A 21,486-nucleotide genomic window follows, 5' to 3' on the forward strand; every position below is an offset into this window, starting at 1 on the left:
ATTTCCTCAGTTGTGTAAGTAAAAACCAAAACAACAAAAGTAAAAAGAGTTTGATTTAATCCACACACTTCATGAGAACAGAAACTGGTAGATTTCACTTACTGTTCTATCCTCTGCACCTGGTTTGCTGCTTGACACAAAGCAGCCTCCCTTGAATATCTGTTGACTAAGTGACTAGTTGAGCTGCAAGGTTTCTGTTAGCTTTAAAACGATGTGATTCTAAAATAAACAAAAAAACAATGCATTTGGTCCTCTATTTACAAATTATTAACTATTCTCAAAATAAAAGAATGCATCAACTGAAGAAAGACCCTCCACACTTTCTTAGGGTGGTGAGGCTGCAGATTCCTGGTGACCAAGTCAAGGATGTGAGTTGGGTAATTTCAGCTCATAGCTTCCTCTCAAGGCTGTTATGGTTAAAGGTAGTAATGGAGTCAGTTAGCACACTGTTTGGTTCACTGTAAATGTTCCATAAAAGTGAGTTGAATTTGGACAACCCAGCAAATTCTGTGCATAACAATGCCAAATATGTTCTCTTGCTATGTGGACAAAAGTTCTGATTTTTAGGATTTTTGTTATTTTGGTCCTAAAACATACTGTCAAGTAACAGTTTGGAATTGTCAGAAGCCTTTCTTAGTACATGTAGATAGTGCAAGCAACAAGTTCTGAAACTGATTGTGAAGGAAAATTAAACCCCCAAAACTCTATTTATAACATTTCAAATTTATTACAAAAACAAAAGCTCTTATCTCTTTTCAAAAGTTTATTAAATTACACTATTTAAATACTTCCTTACATCATGTATCTAATATAATTTAGAGAAGTGATTCTCAAAGTGTGGTCCTGATGCCAGCCGTATCAACATCAACATGTGGGACCTATTACAAATGCAAATTCTCAAACCTGGTCCCAGACCAAATGAATCAGAAACTCTGGGTGTGGGGCTGCAAAATCTGTGGATGAACAAGTTTTTCAGGTGATTCTGATGCACACAGTAAAGTATGTGCTGACTTAAACAAGACTGTCAAAAAATGAGTTCAAAGAAGGCCAAATTCAACTTCCTATACACCTCCTACAAAAAGGGCCACATCATGTTCCTAGTTAACTGCTCATCAATACTCTCAGCAACTTTTTTTTTTTTTAATGGACTCAAGTTTCCTCCCTTTGAAAAAAAAAGTCTTGAAATACTGATCCTGGAATTAAAAATGTAAACCACCATCTTTTAGAATATTCAAGTCCTGATTTTTCAATCTTACAAATAAAATACAAATGTTTAATAATAAGATTATTACCAAGCATTACCAAATTTGGTTTTAATTATTCAATTAAAAAAATGAGTCTATGGATACACAGTTAAAAGACGCACAAGTTGTTTTTCTTCTATCTCAAATGGTAATTCTGATTTAGAATTAGTGATACCTAAGGGTACAAGGATACCTAGACTTGTTGAATTTATAGTTCTATGTTCTATGTAAGAAAAGCTCTTAGCTACAGAGTTTTGAAAAATCTTTAAAACTACACGTTCTCTGATACAAGGAAAGAGGGCGAGATTTTTAATTTGAAGGTAGAGTAGAGATGGGGGTGTTGGGAGAGATTCTGATCCATCCACTGTCACATTCTTGGGTTCCAAGCTAAAGAATGAGAGAAGACCAAAGCTTATAGATAGAATCACTGCCCAGAATACACTCTTCTGTAGTCTTGAGTATGTTTTTCCAACATTTTGCCCAAGCCCTAAAATTCATCCAAGAGAAAAAGGTTGATTTAAATGTATAAAAAAAAGAAAAAAAAAAAAATCAGTCCATGCACAACAGCTCCTAGTCAGGAACATTAAAAGGCAGCGAGCTGATGACCTCTCCAGATTCGGTGACAATGGCATCATAAACCCACCGTCGGTTGCAGCGGCACTCGGGCCCACATTTGTTGGAGTTACATTTGGGGCAGGGGTAGAAGCAGCCCAGGCAGTTCTTCTCTAGGCAGTCACACAGGTCGGCGTCATTACAAATTAGCCTGCCGCTTTTGTCATATTTCTTCATAACTCTATGAGAGAAGAATGACTTCAATATGACATTGCAATTGTCCTCAACACTGAAAATAAATTATAAAGCTGTGACCTCATACACATGACCGTTTTAGTCTGAGAGAACAGCACCCCAGAGGTGACCCAGAAACACTCCAGAACAGTAGATGACAATGATGTCATGGGAAATTCAGTCAAAAGGTGATGGAACCACTTCCAGTGCAGTCAGCTTGAGATGGACAGTAACTCTTCATTTTCCCAACATTGTGGGGGAATGTAATAATCCTCAAAGAAGTATGAGGAATAGTGGACTAAAACTTCTTCCTATGAATTTTATAATTTTTTCTTAAAAATTTAACCATTCTTGATGGAATTTTCCCTTAAAATAGATTACACTCTTCTTTCTTATATTTTTCCAATTACCTTTTTTTTAAGGACTCAAAATGAGAACTATCAGTTACTAAATCAAAATCATTTAAATAAGAAAACTCTTCTACTAACATTCTACAGGTGCCGCTTCTTTCCTTTCTGATTTCTTTCACCTAGCATGAAGGGAGAATGTATGTGACAGAGAGGGTAGGACCCTACATGATAAGTTCTGAGTGAAGGCAAGATACTCTGTGCCATGGGACAGCACCAGAGGCCACACCTTATTGTAGATTCCCACATTTCCTGCCAGCCTCTGCAACATGGCCAAGGGGTAGAGACTTTCATGAGAATTCCACCATCCCTCTGTTATGGAGAGACTGCAATAAATCACCTGGTCAGTCTTGAAGCAGGACGTGAAACATTTATTCACCAGCTGGAGGTCCGGATTCACCAGCCAGCTGGCAGGACAGAGGGCAGGCTGGGAGTCTGCATTCTCCAACCCCCTTCTGGGCTTAGAGCACACCTTTTAAAGCATGTTAGTACATGAATCATAAGTGGCTGTTGCTATGATTTGAAACCATAAGCAAAAATCATGAGATCTAAATCATAAGCAGAAGAGAAAGTGAGTCAAAATAACCCTAGTTGAGTACAATTTAAAGAATGGTTACTAACATTTAGACAATCATTTATATTCTATGCAGTTAGAGTATACTGCACAAGTACAGTGTACAAGAATTGCCATTTTGTGTTGCCAAACATGTCATGCTAAGTAACTGTTGGTAGGTACAGAGGCAGAGGTTTCTCACAGGAGAAGCATTTCTTACATAACATGGAGTCTCAGGGTAAAATGGAGTCTATTTGGTCATTGCTTATATAGCCTGGCCCATAACACCTCAAAACCAAATCATTCTGAAATACATTCTTCCAAACTGAACTATTGAAAAGACTTAGATAACAAAAACATCTCTCTATGACTTGTATCCTTTATTACCAGTTGAAGTTCAAAAGACTGGCCCTTCATTAGTGTGATCAAATTATATACCCTCTGTACATTTGTCTCCAAGCTGGCAAAACACCTCACCTCTTCCTCTTCAGTGAAATAATACAGTTCCATCCTTTTCCCCTTTCCTAATAAAGCATGTACACTTGCTGCCTGATGTAACACTTCAGGAACATCTTCTGATGAGGATTTACATCTACAGTGCTTCATGTAAGGTATGAGACAGTTCCCAAGCCCCACAGAAAATTTATCAGAAGAGATGTAAATTTTAATATAGAACTGATAGTGAGTGGGTGGTCCCCAAACCAAGGGAGAGCACCTGTCCTTTTCCAGCTTTGCCTAAATTTAAACACTCCCTGACCTTGACTCAGAAATCAAGATGCAGATATTATGGTTTCCTGCCCATATGGTGCAATCTTTCATAAAATTCTCAACTATCCTACATATAAAAGAGTCTAAAATACACATGATATATGGATAATCATACCTTTGAAGTCCTCCTCATGTACCACACATTATATTCATCTATGACTTCTTCAATAGGAACTGCTCTTTGCCTAAAAGAGTCCCTTGTTTTACTTTTAGTTAAGTCAGGTATGTATGAATCCCCAAGCATACTGAGATATTTCTTCTGTAATTTGCTTTTTTATCCTACTCAATGATTTGAAATTCTTCCATGATGGTACACATTCGCTTTATTCAAATATTTTCACTGCTACATGTATCCTGCTTTATGAATATAGCACAGGTCATTTATATTTTCCATTACAGAAGTTTGTTTGAATTGTTTACACTTTGCTTTTGCTATTACACTGTTGCCATGAAACTTCTTGACCTTGTCTCCCCTTACACATAAGACTTTTTCCAGGATATATACTGAGGAATGAAAATGAGAAGTAATAAGACACATAGGAAATGCTAAGTTTTTTTAAATAGGGGTTGTACCATTTTACATTCAATTCATGCCCCAAAGTTTTATCAGTTTTGATATCATCATACTACACTCTGCCTGTCTGAGGTGCATGGCCCTTCTCCAGAACGTACTGATGAGGTTCAATGTCCTCATTAGTTTTATCTTCTATGAAATGCCTGTTCACTATTTTCTTTATTTTTCAAATATGATATTTATCTTATTTACTTCTAAGATTCTTTAAAGATTTTGGATACTGATTTCTTATAACTTCCACTTTGTGATTTTTCTTTCATTGTTTTAAGGGCATCTTTTAATGAGCATATATTATTAATTTTTAAAAATTTATATATATGTATATATATTTAGTTGTTGATGGACCTTTATTTAATTTATTTATTTATATGTGGTGCTGAGAATCAAACCCAGTGCCTCACACATGCCAGGCAAGTGCTCTACCACTGAACCACAACTCCAGCCCCATGTTATTAATTTTAATGCAGTTGAACTTACCAACTTTTCTTTTTGGTGTGCTTAATGTGTGTGTGTGTGTGTGTGTGTGTGTGTGTGTGTGTGTAGTGAGGATTGAACCCAGGGACTCAATACTAGGCAAGCTCTCTACTGCTGAGTTACATTCCCAACTAGCTTTTACTTCTGATGTACTAGCAATCTTAATGATAGTACTGTACCAATTTAATATCCCAAATTCATTCCCTTGGTGATATTATTTCTCCTTCTAAGGATGCATCTTTGTTACTTTTAATCATGTTTCCTACTAAAGCTATTAATCTAATACAGGGATTTTTTTTTATTAATCGATTTCTAGTTTCAGATTATAGTTGATTTCTTGAATTTGCTAGCTTTCAGGCTGTAACTTAGGTATTTTTAAATCATAAGAGGAAATTTAATTAAAATCAAGGAGAAACAAGAGTTTTATTTCTTTACTTATTGTTATTATTATTACTATCATTAGGTACTACAGATTTAACCCAGCAGCACTTTACCACTGAGCCACATCCCCAGCCCTTATTGTTTTTTATTTTGGACAGGGTCTTACTAAGTTGCTTAGGGCCTTGCTAAGTTGCTGAGGCTGGCCTCAAATTTGCAATCCTCCTGCCTCAGCCTCCAGAGTGGATTATAGTCATGCACCACTGTGCTTGGATAGATCCTGAAAATTTTATAATCCCACTAATCAAATAGAATGACCTTACTTGTGTTTTACGGAAAAATATTCATTCATCTTGGACATCCGTGCTTTCTTCTTCTGTTGCCTTGTTTCAGGGTTGAAGTCGGCTACCTGTGGTCCAGGGTTTTGAAATGCCAAGCATTTCAGCTGCCGTTCTATTTGTTGCTGAGAAACAAACAAAATGCTTTAGAAGTAGGAATCAGATCATTCATTTTACATTGTCTCAAAAGGAACTTTAATCATAATGGCATGAAAGTATATTTATTTTATATAGAAAACACAAAGAGTCGACCTGCTTAAATTTCAAAGATGATGTAAATAGTCTCAAATTAGGTTATTGTTTCCAAATAAATACATAATACAAAACTCACATGATAAAAATGCAAAAAAGAATCATGGGGAAACAGAAAACTTCTTTCTACCTGAAAAACCCCAGTCAGCTTTCCAAATAGGATGAAGATGAATCTCAGAAATAGCATTTTCTGGAGGATAAGGATGGTCCAATGGTTCTTCCTCAACTGCAAGCTGAAGATGCCCATGTAAAGTCTCAAACCAGTGAGAACCCATGGTATACATGGCCTTACCCTCCAGGTCAGGGATGAGTTTTAGAGACTCCCTGTCCTGGGGGTGTGGACATCACCAGGCCTTCATGTCAGAACACAGCCACCTGGAGGATCCACTTTCAGTCAAAGCCAGATTTGAACAGAAATACCTTGCTAGAATTATTTTCTAGAACATTAGGGGAAATTTTCTGAAGTCTTTGGGTATTTTGTAATTAGAAATTAAAGGGGGCCTGATCAGAAAGAAAGAAACCAAATACTTCAATCAAATACTATTTTTTTTTAACATACAGCACATACATCACAAGGAAAGGTGATGCTCTTTTGAAGGATTTTAGAAAAAATATTCTGGGGAGCACCAAACATATAAGCTGGAATGTACATGGAAACCCTAAACCTGGAGACAAAAGGGGCATTTTTATTGTAACATTAGTAACAGAATCTCATAGGCTCTCCTGCAATCTATTTAATATAATAGTGTAGGCAATCTAAAATAATATGTTTCTTTGAAAATTTCATCTTAGTATGTATATATGGGTTTGTGGTACAAACTTGAGCCTATGTATCAGCTCTTCATTTAGGTACAGAGATGAAACAGGTAAAACCTAGTTCCATCTAGGTACTACATGCTTAGCAAGAGGTTAGGAAGAGACATGCCAGGGGAAGACTACCTGCGTTCAAGTGTCAGCTCTGCCACTTGCCAGTGGTGTGCCTTGAGCAAAGTTCCTACTTCACTAAGTCTCATTTTCCCAGTTTTTAAAATGGGAACAATAATAGTATCTTGTGATAAAAATTAGATGAGTCAATACATACAAAGTTGAGAACCATGACACAGTAAGAACAAAATAGGAGTTTGTTCAATTAAAACACTTGAATATATTTTTTCAAGTATTCTACTCTGAGGGTTATTTTATTGCATACAAATAGCATTGGAATAAAAATGAAGGAATGTGAGAGGCAAAGAGGACATATGTCCGGTGAAACCAGTCCAACAGCTGGCACAGAGACCCATCTTGTGGAGCCTTTGCAACAAGTCCACCAGCATCTCAGAGATCCCCAAGTTTGAAACTTGCCAAATGATATGGAATCATAAAATCCATGTTTCATACCAATTGCTTCTGTCCAATTTGACAGTTTTTCTCTGGAGAACTTCGTTCTGTGTGTCTCTTTTGAATGGAATCGCTTTTATCTGATTTCTCAGTCATTTTTAATCACTAAGAAAAGTAACTGAAAAGAAGCAAAACACATTAATGTCATACATCTTCAGTTGTTTTCTCTTATAATGCTTTTCTTCTGTTCCTCCACATCTCATTTTCTCTTAAAGTCAGACTTCCTGAACTCCTGGCTCCTTTTTTCTCACTCATTCTGGAATCCTGTATGTGATGCCCCAAAGCATTCTTCTCTGACAGGTGTTTCATGAGCAAATCAACTGTACCTTTCAACATCCTTAGCATTATAGACCTCTCTGGAACAGGCAACACTAGGGACCATCCTCTCCTACATAAGAAGACTGAAATCTCAGATCTTCATTCTTCACCCTTTACACTCACTCTCTTGTGGGGAAAAAAACAAGTTACATTAATGTCAAACATCTCCAGTAACTTTGTCAAAATCTCATCTCCACCCATGGTTCCAACTGTCACTTCATCATTCCCCAGGCTACCTTTAAAAACCTTGACCCCCTCCAATAAGTTTTCTGACAAATTTCTGATGTAATTTAGGCTAAATGGAAGGTGTGGAGTTTTTCATAACACTCAGTTGCTAAAATGTCTGTAGTTCACTTCAAAACACTTTAGTATATATAACATTTTCAATGTATATGCAATATGTGGGTGTGTGTGCATGTTTGTGTGTGTGTGTGTGTGTGTGAGAGAGAGAGAGAGAGAGAGAGAGAGAGAGAGAGAGAGAGACCTCTGGGTGACCAAGGTATAGCCCACATATTGCTGATCCTGAATGCATGGTGCAGGGCTGGTCTGCAGTGCTGTCTACAGTGCTCTACCAGAAAAGACTATGCTCCAGAGGTCTCCACAAGCCCTGCTGTTCTCCCTACTTCCCTTCAGCTACCCCTGCTGACTACCAAGTGCTGTTTCTCCCAAAGGAACCTGAGAGTTATGCTTTACTGTGTTAACTTGGGTCTTCTGGCACCATGTCTGTCTCAGATAGCTGGAAATTCCATTTCTATCACTGGTCTTCATTGTCTTTAAGTCTAGGGTCAACACCTTTGGCCACACCCTCTGTATCCCACTTTCCAATTGCCAACATTAGGTTAGAAAGGAATGTTGATATTTCTTTTCTGAAATTCCTAACTTTGGTCCTTCCTTTCTCTACTGAGTAGTCTACCCAAATGATAATAGTAACAGTAATGGCAGCAGCAGTGTGAGTAATGGCAATACATTACCCTTGACCAAGGTGATCTCAGCTTCACTAAATTTTAGACAGATTTCTTCCTGACCTCTTTTTCTTTTAGAAGCATTTACATTAGAAAATTTGCAATTATGAACTTTTTATTTGTTCCTTTGGAATATAAATCTCCCATTTTCTGTCATTTTATAACCCAGGACTGTCTTTCTCGAGGACCTGGGATCTATCCCTTTAAAATTTAATCAAGGAAGATAGTACCCCTTTCTCCCAGTCTCCATCAGAGGATGGGAGTCTAATTTTGATTAGGTACTAATTAGCAAACACAAGTTACCTTATCACAGAGAAAGACATTTGCAAAATAACACAATGTACTTGATGCCTTCCATTGACCAATAATCCATTTCTATCTTCCCGTTCTTTTCTAGTAGTTTATCTCAGCCTTTGAGATCCCACCACCCTTTGTTTCAGTGGAGTTAAGTTCATACTGAGTCCTGGTCTTTGTACTTTATTACAACAGCTTTGAATAGTCTTCCTTGCTTTTGTCCAGAGGAATTTTTTCCTTTGACACTATCACAAGCAAGTTGAGATTTGATCAATCAAACATTCCTGTTGAGTATTTTTCAACCTGTTAGAAGATAAAATCATGTGAAGCTATTTTAAAAATCATTAATTCCCTGCTGAATCCCAGAACTACTTGAGCTAGAATTTTGGGGGATAATCTGTATAATTATAGACTCTCCAGGCAAGCTCTATCTTTAGGTAGTTATGGGAAACATTAGGTTAGGGAAAGTAGGTATAATCTTATCCAGTCAGCCTTGCCATTTGATTGGAAAACTTTTGTTGCTTTCTTCCCACCCCTAATTCATTAATACATTATGGCCATGTTACTATTCCAGGAACAGAAGTTTGTCTCATTTCTATTAAAAGATTGCAATGATTCCTCTTTGCCAATAATATCCCACATCACTGGCATATTAGCCAACATCTATGGAAATTGTCTCCACCTTACCTGCCTGAGCTCATCTCTGCGCCACATATCACACTTGGGCTAAAAGCTACACCCATTAGCATCTTCCCCACCTCTTACCTATCTGAATTTTTCAACTTTGAACTTTGACCCTCTGCCTCTTAAGCGGCCATTCCTTATCCACAAATATCTCTCCCCTTTAGCCTCTGTTTGGAGTTTTTTTCCAGAACATCTCCAAAAAACAGGTCCCAAACCTTCTAGTTTCTTCATATAACAGATTTTCCTATTCATTGGAAGGATTATGAGCATCTTTGTAAGCAAGAACTTTTCCTGAATTGGTCTGGGATTTAACTGCACTTCAAGAAATTAGTATCTCATGCAAATCCTCTACCCCAAGCAGAGTAAAGTCCTTTGTAAAATGTAGGTCTCCAAAAAGATATTAGGGGAAAATTTGCTACTTTGCATTTCAAATAAAGCAAAAGAAAAGTATAATATAATTTCACCAGGTACTGAAATGTAATTAGATTTTATTGTGTGCCCAAAATATTGGTCCTAGAAAAAGTAATTAAAAGGCTCAGAGTTCTCCCTTTTCCCTTGTTTGGTATTCCTAAGGCAGAGATTCTTGACAATGCAGAGGATTCTTGAATTTGGATAAGTAAAAAAAAAATACATATTTGTTTCTATTAATCTGTAAGTGATATTCTGGCATTTCCTTCTATGATAATGTAACCAACATGCCTCAGTAATGTTAGCAGTATCTGTGACTATAAAACCATAAATTTTATTAACCAAATAGAGTTGCTGTGTATATGCAAAATTTCATTAATGTTCATTACTTCTTTAAAATGATTATAGTTCTTAGACCTGAAACTAGATCTTTTATTTGATGGGCTATTAATTAGGGCATGTTAGTATCATAATATTTTGATAAGTGTATTTTAACCTAATTAGTTTCCTTTGTAATCTTACAGACTTTATTTTATATCATTAAAAATGTCATTCTGGAGGGCTGGGGTTGTGGCTCAGTGGTAGAACGCTTGCCTAACATGTGTGAGGCACTGGGTTTGATCCTCTGCACTGCATATAAATAAATAAAATAAAGATCCATTAGCAACTAAAAAAAATTTTTTAAATGTTATTCTGGGAAATAATCCATAGATGTCACTGTCAAGCTAAGGGGTCCACGGTACAAAACTAAGATTAAGCGTCCCTGCCAAGGGGCAGGGAGAACCTACTGCCACCATCTCCACTGCTCTTGGTGATGAGAATGACATTTCCCAGCTCAGGGTCACTCAGGCTATGGAAGATGCTCATCTTCAAGCACACAGCAGGAGGCCATGTAGCATGTCCTAAGTGACTGCCCTTGACAGGGATGCACAGAATGTGAAATCAGTTTGACAAACTCTCAATTTTGTCCCAACATTTTGTCAGATTGCCTATGAAAGATACAAAATATGATCCAACACAAAGAAAGGAGGCTTCCCCAAGTGTTCCACTCACAACCCCTAGCACAGACTTCTAGAGGGAGCTAGTCCAAGAATGGTTCCTAAAATGAAGCAAATATTAGGTATCAGTGTGGGGAAAGAGAACACATGGCCAAAATGGAAATCACCTGCTTCACTAAGTACATTGAATAGGTTAGCTTTCATTTTTCTTCACAGAAAGTCTTTCTGGTCAACTGGGGTGGCACCCCCTGTAATCCTAGCAACTCGGGAGGCTAAGGCAGGAGGATGGCAAGTTCAAAGCCAGCCTCAGCAACTTAGAGAGGCCCCAAGCAACTTAGCAAGACCCTGTATCAATATAAAAAAATAAAAAGGGCTGGGGACATGGTTCAGTGGTTAAGCTCCCCTGGGTTTAATCCCTGGTACCAAAAAAAAAAAAAAAAGAAAGAAAGAAAGAAAGAAAAGGGAAGACTATCTTACTAGAGGAAATAGTTCATCAGTCTGTTTGGACACAAGCCCCTTTCTCCACTGCGAGCTACCCTAGTAGCTCCAGAGACATATTGGTTATAACATTCATCTTGATCTACACTCAGCATCATTTTTATATGCAAGTTCCTGCTTCCATTAGGTCTTTAGTTTTCTTGAAGCAGTCTTACACCTTTCTCTATCCCCAGCAAGCCCAAAGCTAGAACAAAGCCAGGGCTCAATGTCTTGTGAATATTAAGCTTATGGAACATGCTACATACCAAGGACTTTATTGAACTTTCTACTCTTATTCCTTCAAAGAATTTTCACAACAATGTAAAATCAACAGTAGATATAATTTTTCCTATTTTACAGATGAGAAACTGAGACCCCTGAAAGATTATTTAGGTCACATGGTTATTAGGGTACATGAGTTTGTCACCTAGACTTGTCTGACCCCAAATATGAGGGTGTTTTCAGGATGTTACACTGATTCAAGGTTTAATGATCATCACCATCTCTACACATGACATTGCTGAGGGAGGAACTGTAACTGATGTCAGCCACACACAACCTTCCTTTTCAAAAAGAAGCATAGGAAGGGACCAGGGAGGAGGCACTTGGGTCTCCTCTAGTTTGCTCCCTTCCCCTCTTCTGCAGTAGCACAGAGCTAGGAGGAAGTGCTGGGCAAAGGTTCCCATCTCAGTCACGTGAGCCACCTCTGACTTCAGGGTTGGGTTCTGAAGTCCACATAAAAGAAAGTCACTTTTATTATAATCACCTTAGGCAGCTATAACAAAATACCATAAATTGGGTGGTTTCAACACAAGACATTTATTTCTCACAGCTCTGGAAGTTGGGAAGTTCTAGATCAAGGTGCTGACTTTTTGATTTTGGCAAGAGCTCTCTTCCTGGCCTACAAATGGCCACCTTCTTGCTAAGTCCTCTTGTGGTCTTTTCTTGGTGTATGGAGAGAGAGTGGGGGGCAGGATCTTTGTCTTGTGCTCCTTATTAGGTCATTAATTCTACCAGATTAGGATCCCACCCTATGACTTCTTTATTTCCTATCTCCAAGTCTAGTCACATTGGAATAAGGTCTTCAACCTATAGATTGAGGGCAAGGCACAATTCAGTCCATGGCAGTCACTAACACACTAAAATGACTCTAAAATTCCTTCTAAAAAATTGCCATATCTTTGAAACAGCTTTCCACAGCCAGACATTTTTTTTTTTTTTTTTTTTTTTTTTTTGTGGTGCTGGGGATCAAACCCAGGGCCTTGTGCTTGCAAGGCAAGCACTCTACCAACTGAGCTATCTCCCCAGCCTCGGACATTTCTTCAGCAATGGAATAGATTGTTGTTTCTTAGGTTGAGCCTGAGATGAAGTAGTTGGCTTATACACAGGAGCCATGATGACTAAATTACCCATGATGGTGAGATGATATTTACTGTTAAGCATCAGAATCATGCACCATGGCAAATTGCACTCTCTGTGGGAGATTCAGGAGCAAGATCACTGGAGGAAAGAGGACCAGGCTATTTCTATCTTCACCCTCACTCTGAGACACAGGCCATCAGGAGATCTCCAGGCAACCTAACGCACACTTCAATCACTTGCACTTATCTTTAGGGCACCCTGGCATGTACAGTTGCTTCTATGTAAACTGATTGCGTCTTGAGTAGGATGGAATGAGTGGCTACCACCATGACCCTGAAGGACACTAGCAAATTATCAAAATAAGAAAGGTGTCCAGCTTAATCTCTGGCCCAAAAGTTGGCCTCTATTTTTACTCAGGAACAGATAAAGCCATTTATTCAGAGACATTATCTGTAAAACATCTCTGGAAAACTATTTAGAAGTAAGATACATAGACATTCGTAACAGACAAAAGCATCAAGCTATTTTAATCCCATTCTCTCTCTAGCCTTAGTTCCTGTTGTTGCTGAAAATGATGGGTCACTGAGATAATTAACAGGTGAGTCAAATTCCACTGGGGTATATTTGGTAGAGACGACACTGTGCAGGTAGCCAATTAAGTCTTTGCTGCTCCCTCCCAGCTGTGTCAGCTGTTTTCTAAGCCACAAGATTACTCAATAACCTCTAAAAGAAAAAAAACTCTCCATTGCCATTTGTCCATAAGAAGAAAAAGTAATATTGATCTAATCTTTTGAGAGTGTTATTGGATGAATAAATTTAATGCTTTAGAAACAACTATTTACAATAGCTACAGATTCCTTGGAATACTTTTAGAGCTGTATTTTCCTGCACATCACATACTACACACACACACACACACACACACACACGCTTATGTACACATACATGAATAAATAAAAAAATGTAAAAACATATGTAGTATATTTTAATTAACTTTCAAGTACACTTAGCAGAGAAATTGATAACCTGAAGAACAAAATAGGACCACATAATTTCTATTAGTAATGACTTGATTGCAGCAAGCTGGTATCATTTTAAATCTGGTACCCTAAAGGACCCATCTGGGTCAGTTATAGATCAGTTTCTAAAGTTCAAGGCTGAACTATAACCTTATTTATAATATGGATCACTTGACTCATGCATTCAAATTATTCTTTGCAATTTTAAGGATTATGAACAATAGAGACCTATGTGTTTACCCTACCCCACTGATGGAGAGTGAAAGAGAAAGAAGAGTCATGAAACCAGAGTAGTAGGCTATTTTCAGCATTATCCTGACAGATATCCTTGAAAAGTACTCATCTCAAATACTTCAGTGTGGAAGTTCTTTCTCCCAGATCCCTACCACCCCTCAATGCCCATTTTTTAGTTTTCATCTTTATTTCAGTGCACTCTACAATAAAGGGACTCTAGTCATCTTCCACTCTTAACCACAACAATTAACATAGTGTCTACATGCAAGGTCAGCATTGAGTGGCTTGTTTTACCTCTTCTTTCTCCACCAGCCTCAGAAGGCACCAGGTTTAAAATGCATCATTTGTGAAGGAGTGACTTTCAAATGAACAGCCACATTTCTATTGCTCCCTGCTTAATGAGAGTCGCCTGGTGAAGCCAAACAGTGGGGTGTTAAAGAGAAAGTGCACATACCTTTAAGTTGGATGAAAAGAAGGAAAGAATACTGCAAAGAAAGAGAAACTGTACTGCTTTGCTTTCTTTGTTTTGCTGGGAAACCATAGAACCCTCAAGGGAAAAATCATAAGGCCTCAAAGGTGCTTCTACAATTTAATGCTTTCATAATAATGGCGGGGTGGGGGAGGAAAGTGGAGGAGGAGTGGGTGTAAGCATTAACTTCATCTTCCACCATGAGTCAATTCTAGAACCCTTTGGAATCAGATAATGATAGCTTGTGTTCTCTCCCATCTTCCACTCGAAATAAACAATTAATCTAGAGCTAAGTTTTGGTTGTACTGCTCGATCACACATCTGAACTTCAAATGTTTAATATTAATACTAAATATTTCAGTGTAAATAGCACACTATATGCATAATCAGCTAATAATCATGTCAGAAAAAACTGTGTTGTCCCAAGAGAAAACTAAACCATGTTTATAAGCTGTGCCTAAGAAATGTATTAATCTCTAAATTACAACCCTCAAAACATTGGCTTCTGCCATCAGGATTCAGATATTTTGTTGTGAGTCATTAAAACCACTTTGCTGTCAGGTTAATACCAGCCCTGTTCATTTGTGAATTATAGGGTAAAAACCACCATTCCATTCCTAATTAATTTTACTGCAAAGAACAAGGAAAAGAAACAAAATCACCAGTGAAAGGTGCTTGCGCTCCATCTGGCAATGACACAAAATATTAAGGTGTTTCCAAGGAGGCAGTATATTTTACTTGAATTTGATGCTCATTAAGGCACTTCTATATCTTGGGGTATATTTTGCATAATCAAAAATATGTTCCTTCTTGCAAATTATGGATGGATAAAACTCAAAACAGGTGAAAATCCTACCAGACTTTTCCATAATCACATTCTATAAAAATGTATTCCTTGACCAATCTTTGGCTTTGTTCTATTATTGTCAGCAGGAGAAGTTACTCTTTGCCTCTGACTCCACAAGATGCTATTCTTGGGATAATACCAAGAAAGATGAAACATCAGGGGCCAAGTGCAAAAGCTTTTAACACTAGGTGAAGGAAAATCTTCTAGAGGATAAGAATGGCAAGTAACCATTTTTAATAACCTTAAAAATGAAGGTGCTTTAAACAACTGTCATCTGCCCACAATACTGAGCCTGAGCCATCTGGGCTAGGCTCATTGCACAGTTCTTCTCTTAATATTTTGTGGGCTCCTTCAGCTGTTTTAGTCACCTCGTGGCTAAAGTGGGACTACATGAGCCAACACAGCCAACAGTTTGAACATATTAAAATTTAGGAAACTAAAAGTAGTATGAAACAGCAATTTTACTAATGAACCATGTCCTTCCCATAATAAAAGGAAAATCTTTCCAAGAAAAAAAAAATGAAGGTACTAAGAAATAATAGTACACCACAGTATTCAAAGTTGTAACTTTCTATTATTTTTTTCAACTTAAATGCTATACAAAATAATTATCCCGTGAAATTTACAAACTTATTAAGCATAACCTTTTTGTTTGAACTATTGATTTAACTGGTGAATCTTCTGAAGAACTATATAGTGCTACTAAAGAGTACAATTTAATTTTAAAAGATGAGAGTATTTTTCAGAAATAATAATGCCTCACTACATTTGATAGTCTAGAATTTATTGCACCTTTGACCTGACTTTTATAGAGAAACTGTATTTTTTTCCTCTCTAGACATTATCAGCTTTGCTAGAGAATAAGTTGAATTTAATATGAAATCAGTTGCTTTTTCAAATGAAGGAGTCATATGCTAAAAACTCTTCAGTTTACCTATTAATTCTGAGAGTAAAAATTTCTATGCTTATGAGTTGTATTATTTTACCAGTTCATAGTGATCTGAATTTTAATTTTGTAATATACACTATACTTCAAATAACCCAACTCATAAACATATTCATTGTAGTATTGCTTGCAATTGCAAAATACTGTAATTCCCATACACATGAGAGTGATTAAATACCTATGGTAAACCCACACATGTATAACAAACAAGCAGTACCATGCAACTGTGAGAAAAAAGATGATAACTCTTTATCACTTCACAGGTATCTTCTTTCTCACAGCTGCCAATTTCAAAAATTTATTTAAAAAAATTTTTTAGTTGTAGATAAACACAATACCTTTATTTTATTTACTCACACATGCTAGGCAAGAGCTCTACCACTGAGCCACAACCCCAGCCCCTCAAAACTGTTTTAAATAAAAATGCAGAGTAAAAGGTATATTTACTATAGTGAGGTTCCTCAATTTATGATGGAGTTATGTCCCAATAAACCCATTGTAAATTTAAAAATATAATAAATAAAAAATACACATATGACCGGGGGTATTGCTTATAGGTAGAGCACTTGCCTAGCATGCAAAAGGCCTGGGGTTTGATTTTCAGAACTAGAAAAAATGCACGTAATAGACCTAACCTGCTGAACAATGTATCTTAACATTAGGGTACTTTGTATAGCTTTTTTCCCCTTGTGATTACATGGTTGACTGGAAGTTGTGGCCAGGGATGTTGCTATTCAGCATCACAAGAGAGTATGTCACATATCATTAGCCTGGGAAATATCAAAATCCAAGACCTAAAGTATGCTTTCTACTGAAGGCATATCGTTTTCCCAACATCGTAAAGTTGAAAAATCATAAGTTGAATCATTGTAACATAGAATTGTCAGTATATTACCCTTATGTAAGAAGAAGAGGATATAAGAAAATCACTACTGTGGTCCAATAATTTTAATAAGTTTGATATGATGTAGGGTGTTTATTGTGAAATAATTAAAAAGTCACTGGCTTTGTGAGCCATGAGCATCTATAGAAGGGCTGCAGTAGAACACTCTAGTTTTATCTTCTGAATTTTAAAAGTCTTCTTCGGCAGCTACTGAATAACTCTCACTGGGCTTATCCAACTCTCAAACAAGATCCCATATTATCTAGGTAATATTACCGCAGGCTCACTGTGGGTTTTGTTTGGTTAAAGCACTGTCTAGGGTGAACCTGTAATGAGTTGCACTTTTCCTAGTTGGACAACTATGGAGGTCCAGAAGAACATGGAACTGATAACCTCAGCAGGACCAGTAGCTCCATCACTGGAGGCCTCTGGAGGTATCTGTCGCTGTGACTGAATCATTCACTCACTCGGCAAGCATTTAAAGACATGTGAGACATGGTTTCTCTCTTCAAAGAAATCACAGGTCAATACTAGGAGATATGTAATCAAATCAGTATAGGATGTACATTGCAAGTGTTCAAGGCACTCCTGGGCCAGTGGAGAGCTTAGGACTGGTGATGGACTCTCCCTGGGAAGACTTGCCAAGCAAGGCTCCCTAGAAGAGGTCCACCTGAGAAGAAAAATCCAGGTAAGGAGGGAGTGGAAAAGGCATTCTGGATGGGGGAGCTTGCTCTAAGTAATTACTTAAGGCAGAGAGAAGCCTAAAGAGTTCAGAAAGGTCCTGGCTATGATAGTGCTGAACCCCAAAGTGTACTGCAAGAGCTTCTGTGTGATAATGTAGTCTCTAAAGAGTGTCAGGCCCAGTGACAAAGTAGAGTGGCAGGCAGGCAGATGAAATGAGACAATGAAGAGGAGAGGAGGCAGAGCTACGCATTTTCAGAACCTCCAGCAGTTCCATTTTGGAAAATCATTAAAATGATTTTACACAACTTCGGACCAACACAGAGAGTGGTATGTGATTATGATATGCAAGTTAATAGTTTTATATCAAATAATTGAATTATTTTACTATTACTACTGTTACAGTTACTATGACTGTTACTATATGTTTGCCATTGCTATTATGCTAATATTGTGCTAGTGTTTAAGTTACTAGTATCACAGTACAATTGTTTCATGGAATACCTCCCCATTCTAGGGACACATTTTTTTACTTGCTATACCCAAATTTGCTCCTATTATTCTCTCTTCCAGGAATGCCTTCTGTCACTCCTTTCATGAAAACTACATCCATTTGTTACATAACTAAAACTTTAAACTAGGTATCTTCTTTGACCCAGCAATTCCTCCCTGAGGAATTTGTTTTGAGGAAAGATGAAGATATTCATACACACACACACACACACACACGCATGCACACACGTGTGCACACAAAAGTTACAAGAGAAAATATTGTATTAATTGGTAGGTCATAGAATTGTTAAGTTGGGAGAGTCAGCATTTAGCAACAAGTTTATCAAACCACACAGTATTATGTAGCCATGAGAATGATATTGTGGTAAAATGATATTGTGGAAATGTATTTGTTTAGAAAGATCTGTACACTTTATTAATAAGAAACATCTGAGAATGTAGAGGGTTTAAAATTTTTTTCTTGTGAGACAGTTTTGGTAAATCACATTTTCCAAGGAATTTAAATATTTCTTCAAAGTTTCCAAACTTATTAGCACAAATTCGCCCATAATATCATTGTATTGTCATTTTAGTCTGTAGCATGTATTGTTATCTTTTTATGTATAACCATTTATTCATGCCTTCTCTCCTAAAAGTTTCTCATCAAAGAACTTTTAGTTTTCTTTTTCTGCATTCTATCCTTCTCATAATATTCAGCAGATTTTACATTTCAGGGTGTATTTCAATGTTCTATTGTCTTAAGATGTATGCTCAGCTCCTTAGTTTTCATTCCCTTCCTCTCCTCCCACTAATGTAAGCATTTAAGGATAAAAAAAAATATTATCAGGTCCCGCTTCTGCCAGTCCAGCTTACTTTTAATCTTCTCCCCTTTTATCATATCTCTGTTATTGATTTTACTTCTTGCTTCAAAGAAGAAAAGTTTTCTTAATGTTTTCATTCCATGGAGAAGTTTGTTCCATATTTCCTTTTGCTTTGTGGTATTTTTGTTCTTCCACATGTTCTTCTCTTTGTTTATCCCAGTACTTTGAAGAGGACCAATTCTGGCCCTTCCAGATCATCTGGGATCTTTGCATGGAGCCCATTCTTACCGGAACAGGTTCTCTTTGAAGGAGGAGGAGAGGCAGGCCTGGGGCCAGAGGTGAATGAGCTGGTGAGAGTAAGCAGCTAGGTGGGTTCCCCACCAACCCCTGTTCAGGACACAAGTCTCCACCCCTGACTCATGCTCCTTCCTGGTGTAGGTTGAGTCTGAATGTCTGAGTCCTCTTAACTGATCAAGACCATCAGCTGCATAGTTGATTGCCACTGGCCTTTGCTCCACCACCATAGCAGCAAGGTGGGTGATCCATATATTTCCTCATTCTGCTCCATTTCCTCGGTACCCCATGATGTCTATCAGTCCCAGGGTCTCCTCAAAAACCTGTCTGGGTTTGCAGTTCCAAGTAAGGGTTGTGAGTTTGGCCTGGAAGGGTGTGCTACTTAATTTTGAAAAGTTCTGCATGTTGTTAAAGATCCAGAGAACCATATGTTTGCTCTCAGATTTCTTTCACGGCTGGGGCCAATTTCCACTTTATTTAGAAGTAGTTATACATAGATCGTGTTTTTCAGATTGTGCTGTTTCTTGGGTGCACTGAATTTTCATGTATATGAGGCCAGCTTCTAACCCTAACCTGGTTTCTCTGCCTTCAATCATTCATATCTTCACACATTGCTACCGTAGTTCTCCTCCTTAAAATCCCTGTTTCTCTGTGTCACTTTCCTCCACCACAACATTTGAGGTGCTTTGCAGTCTCAGGCCTTCTATGATATGACCTAATCCTACCTTCCCAGCCTCACTTTCGCTGCACACTTCCACTAACCTGACACTAAGTGCTGGATTGCCAGAATGTTCCCCCTCCAGCATCCACATACACTTTCCACACAGTGCATGTCTAGAATCACCACTGTGACACCCTCCCCATTACCCACGTAGAATAAGCTCATTTCTAAGCTTGTTTATAGGTTATAGATAAACCTCCCCTTATCTGAGGTTTCTTTTTCCAGTTTCAGTTACCCTGGGTCAACCAGAGTCTAAAGATATTAAATGGAGATTCCAGAAATAAACAATTTATAAGTGTTAAATCACATGCCATTTTGAGTAGTGTGATAAGATCTTGTGCCATCCTGCTCCTTTTTGCTCAGGACATGAGTCACTCCTCTCTCCAGCACATCCATGCTGCATAGCCATCTCAGTTATTAGATCAACTGTCATGGTATCACAATGCTTGTGTTCAAGTAACCTATAGGGTTTGGTACTCTTGGAGATTTCAGGCATCCACCAGGGACCATGGAACATATTCTCCTCTGATAAGAAGGGACAATTGTACTTTCCCTACCAGACACACATCACTTCAAGGCAGGCTCTATATGTCATTTAAGGGTGCAACACAGCGCCCTCTAATAGAAAGGATCAGTGACACATTTTTCACTGGGAATAGTAACTTAGTGATCAGTTTTCAGTGAGTCTGAGCATATAAGTTGGTTTTCCATGATCTAACCCACTCTGCTACCCCTACCTCTCCTTCACCTGCCCCTGTTAAATTGGAACATAAACCTCCTGCTGTGCATGAAAGGCAAGGGAAGCCTGAAGAACAAACGCAACAATGATGGAGAGCAGCCCCTCTCCACAAACTTCATGTGCCATGTGTCCCCTGTTCTTCCTGTTGCCGTAACCTGAGGAAATGTAGTGCTGATCTCAAAGTTTTGTTTAAACACTAAGAAAACCTATTCCTGTGTATTAGTAGTAGATAGCTGAGTTTTTGTTTTGTACTTTCTTTTTTCTATGTTTACACATTTCCTATAATAAGCATATTTCACAATTTTTAAAGGTACTAATAGTTTAAAACATGCTTCTGTGAATAATCCACAGTGCAACTGTCTTGTATGTGCAGAACAAATATGTCCAGCAGATGGTGCAAAAACCCTAATGAAAAAAAAAAAACCTAATTCAAGGACATGTTTCTTTTTATTCATTTTTTACATGACAATAGAGTGTATTTTGAAATATTATACTTATATAGGATAAGTATCACTTGTTCCAGTTAGGATTCCATTTTTTGTGGTTGTACATGATGTAGAGTTACATGGGTCATGTATTTATATATGAGGATAGAAAAGATAAGTCTGATTCATCCTGTCTTTCCTATTACCATTCCCACTTCCCTTCTTTTCACTCCCCTTTTGTCTAGTTCAGTGAACTTCAAA

General features: G+C 37.7%; 2 protein-coding genes across 3 annotated transcripts in view; both read right to left on the reverse strand.

Moving 5' to 3' along the window:
* Positions 1-747: 747 nt before the first annotated feature.
* Positions 748-21,486, reverse strand: part of Arl14epl (ADP ribosylation factor like GTPase 14 effector protein like) — a 35,394-nt gene continuing 14,655 nt past the window's right edge. The window contains exons 1-4 of one of the 2 annotated variants that reach the window (XM_047555724.1): positions 8,735-8,838; positions 7,152-7,269; positions 5,508-5,647; positions 748-2,037 (exon numbers count right to left, since the gene is read on the reverse strand). In XM_047555724.1, the coding sequence (XP_047411680.1) occupies positions 1,815-2,037; positions 5,508-5,647; positions 7,152-7,247 (459 nt within the window). In that variant the 5' untranslated portion in view covers positions 7,248-7,269; positions 8,735-8,838 and the 3' untranslated portion in view covers positions 748-1,814. Of the gene's footprint in view, positions 2,038-5,507; positions 5,648-7,151; positions 7,270-8,734; positions 8,839-21,486 lie in introns of those variants that run through there. The other variant, XM_047555725.1, reaches the window with a different exon arrangement.
* Lvrn (laeverin) overlaps positions 8,907-21,486 on the reverse strand; it is a 110,105-nt gene continuing 97,525 nt past the window's right edge. The window contains exon 20 of the mRNA XM_047555723.1: positions 8,907-9,028. Coding sequence (XP_047411679.1) covers positions 8,996-9,028 — 33 coding nt within the window. The 3' untranslated portion in view covers positions 8,907-8,995. The remainder of the gene's footprint in view (positions 9,029-21,486) is intronic.

Source organism: Sciurus carolinensis, chromosome 6 (genome assembly GCF_902686445.1).
Source record: "Sciurus carolinensis chromosome 6, mSciCar1.2, whole genome shotgun sequence".
Lineage (NCBI taxonomy): Eukaryota > Metazoa > Chordata > Mammalia > Rodentia > Sciuridae > Sciurus > Sciurus carolinensis.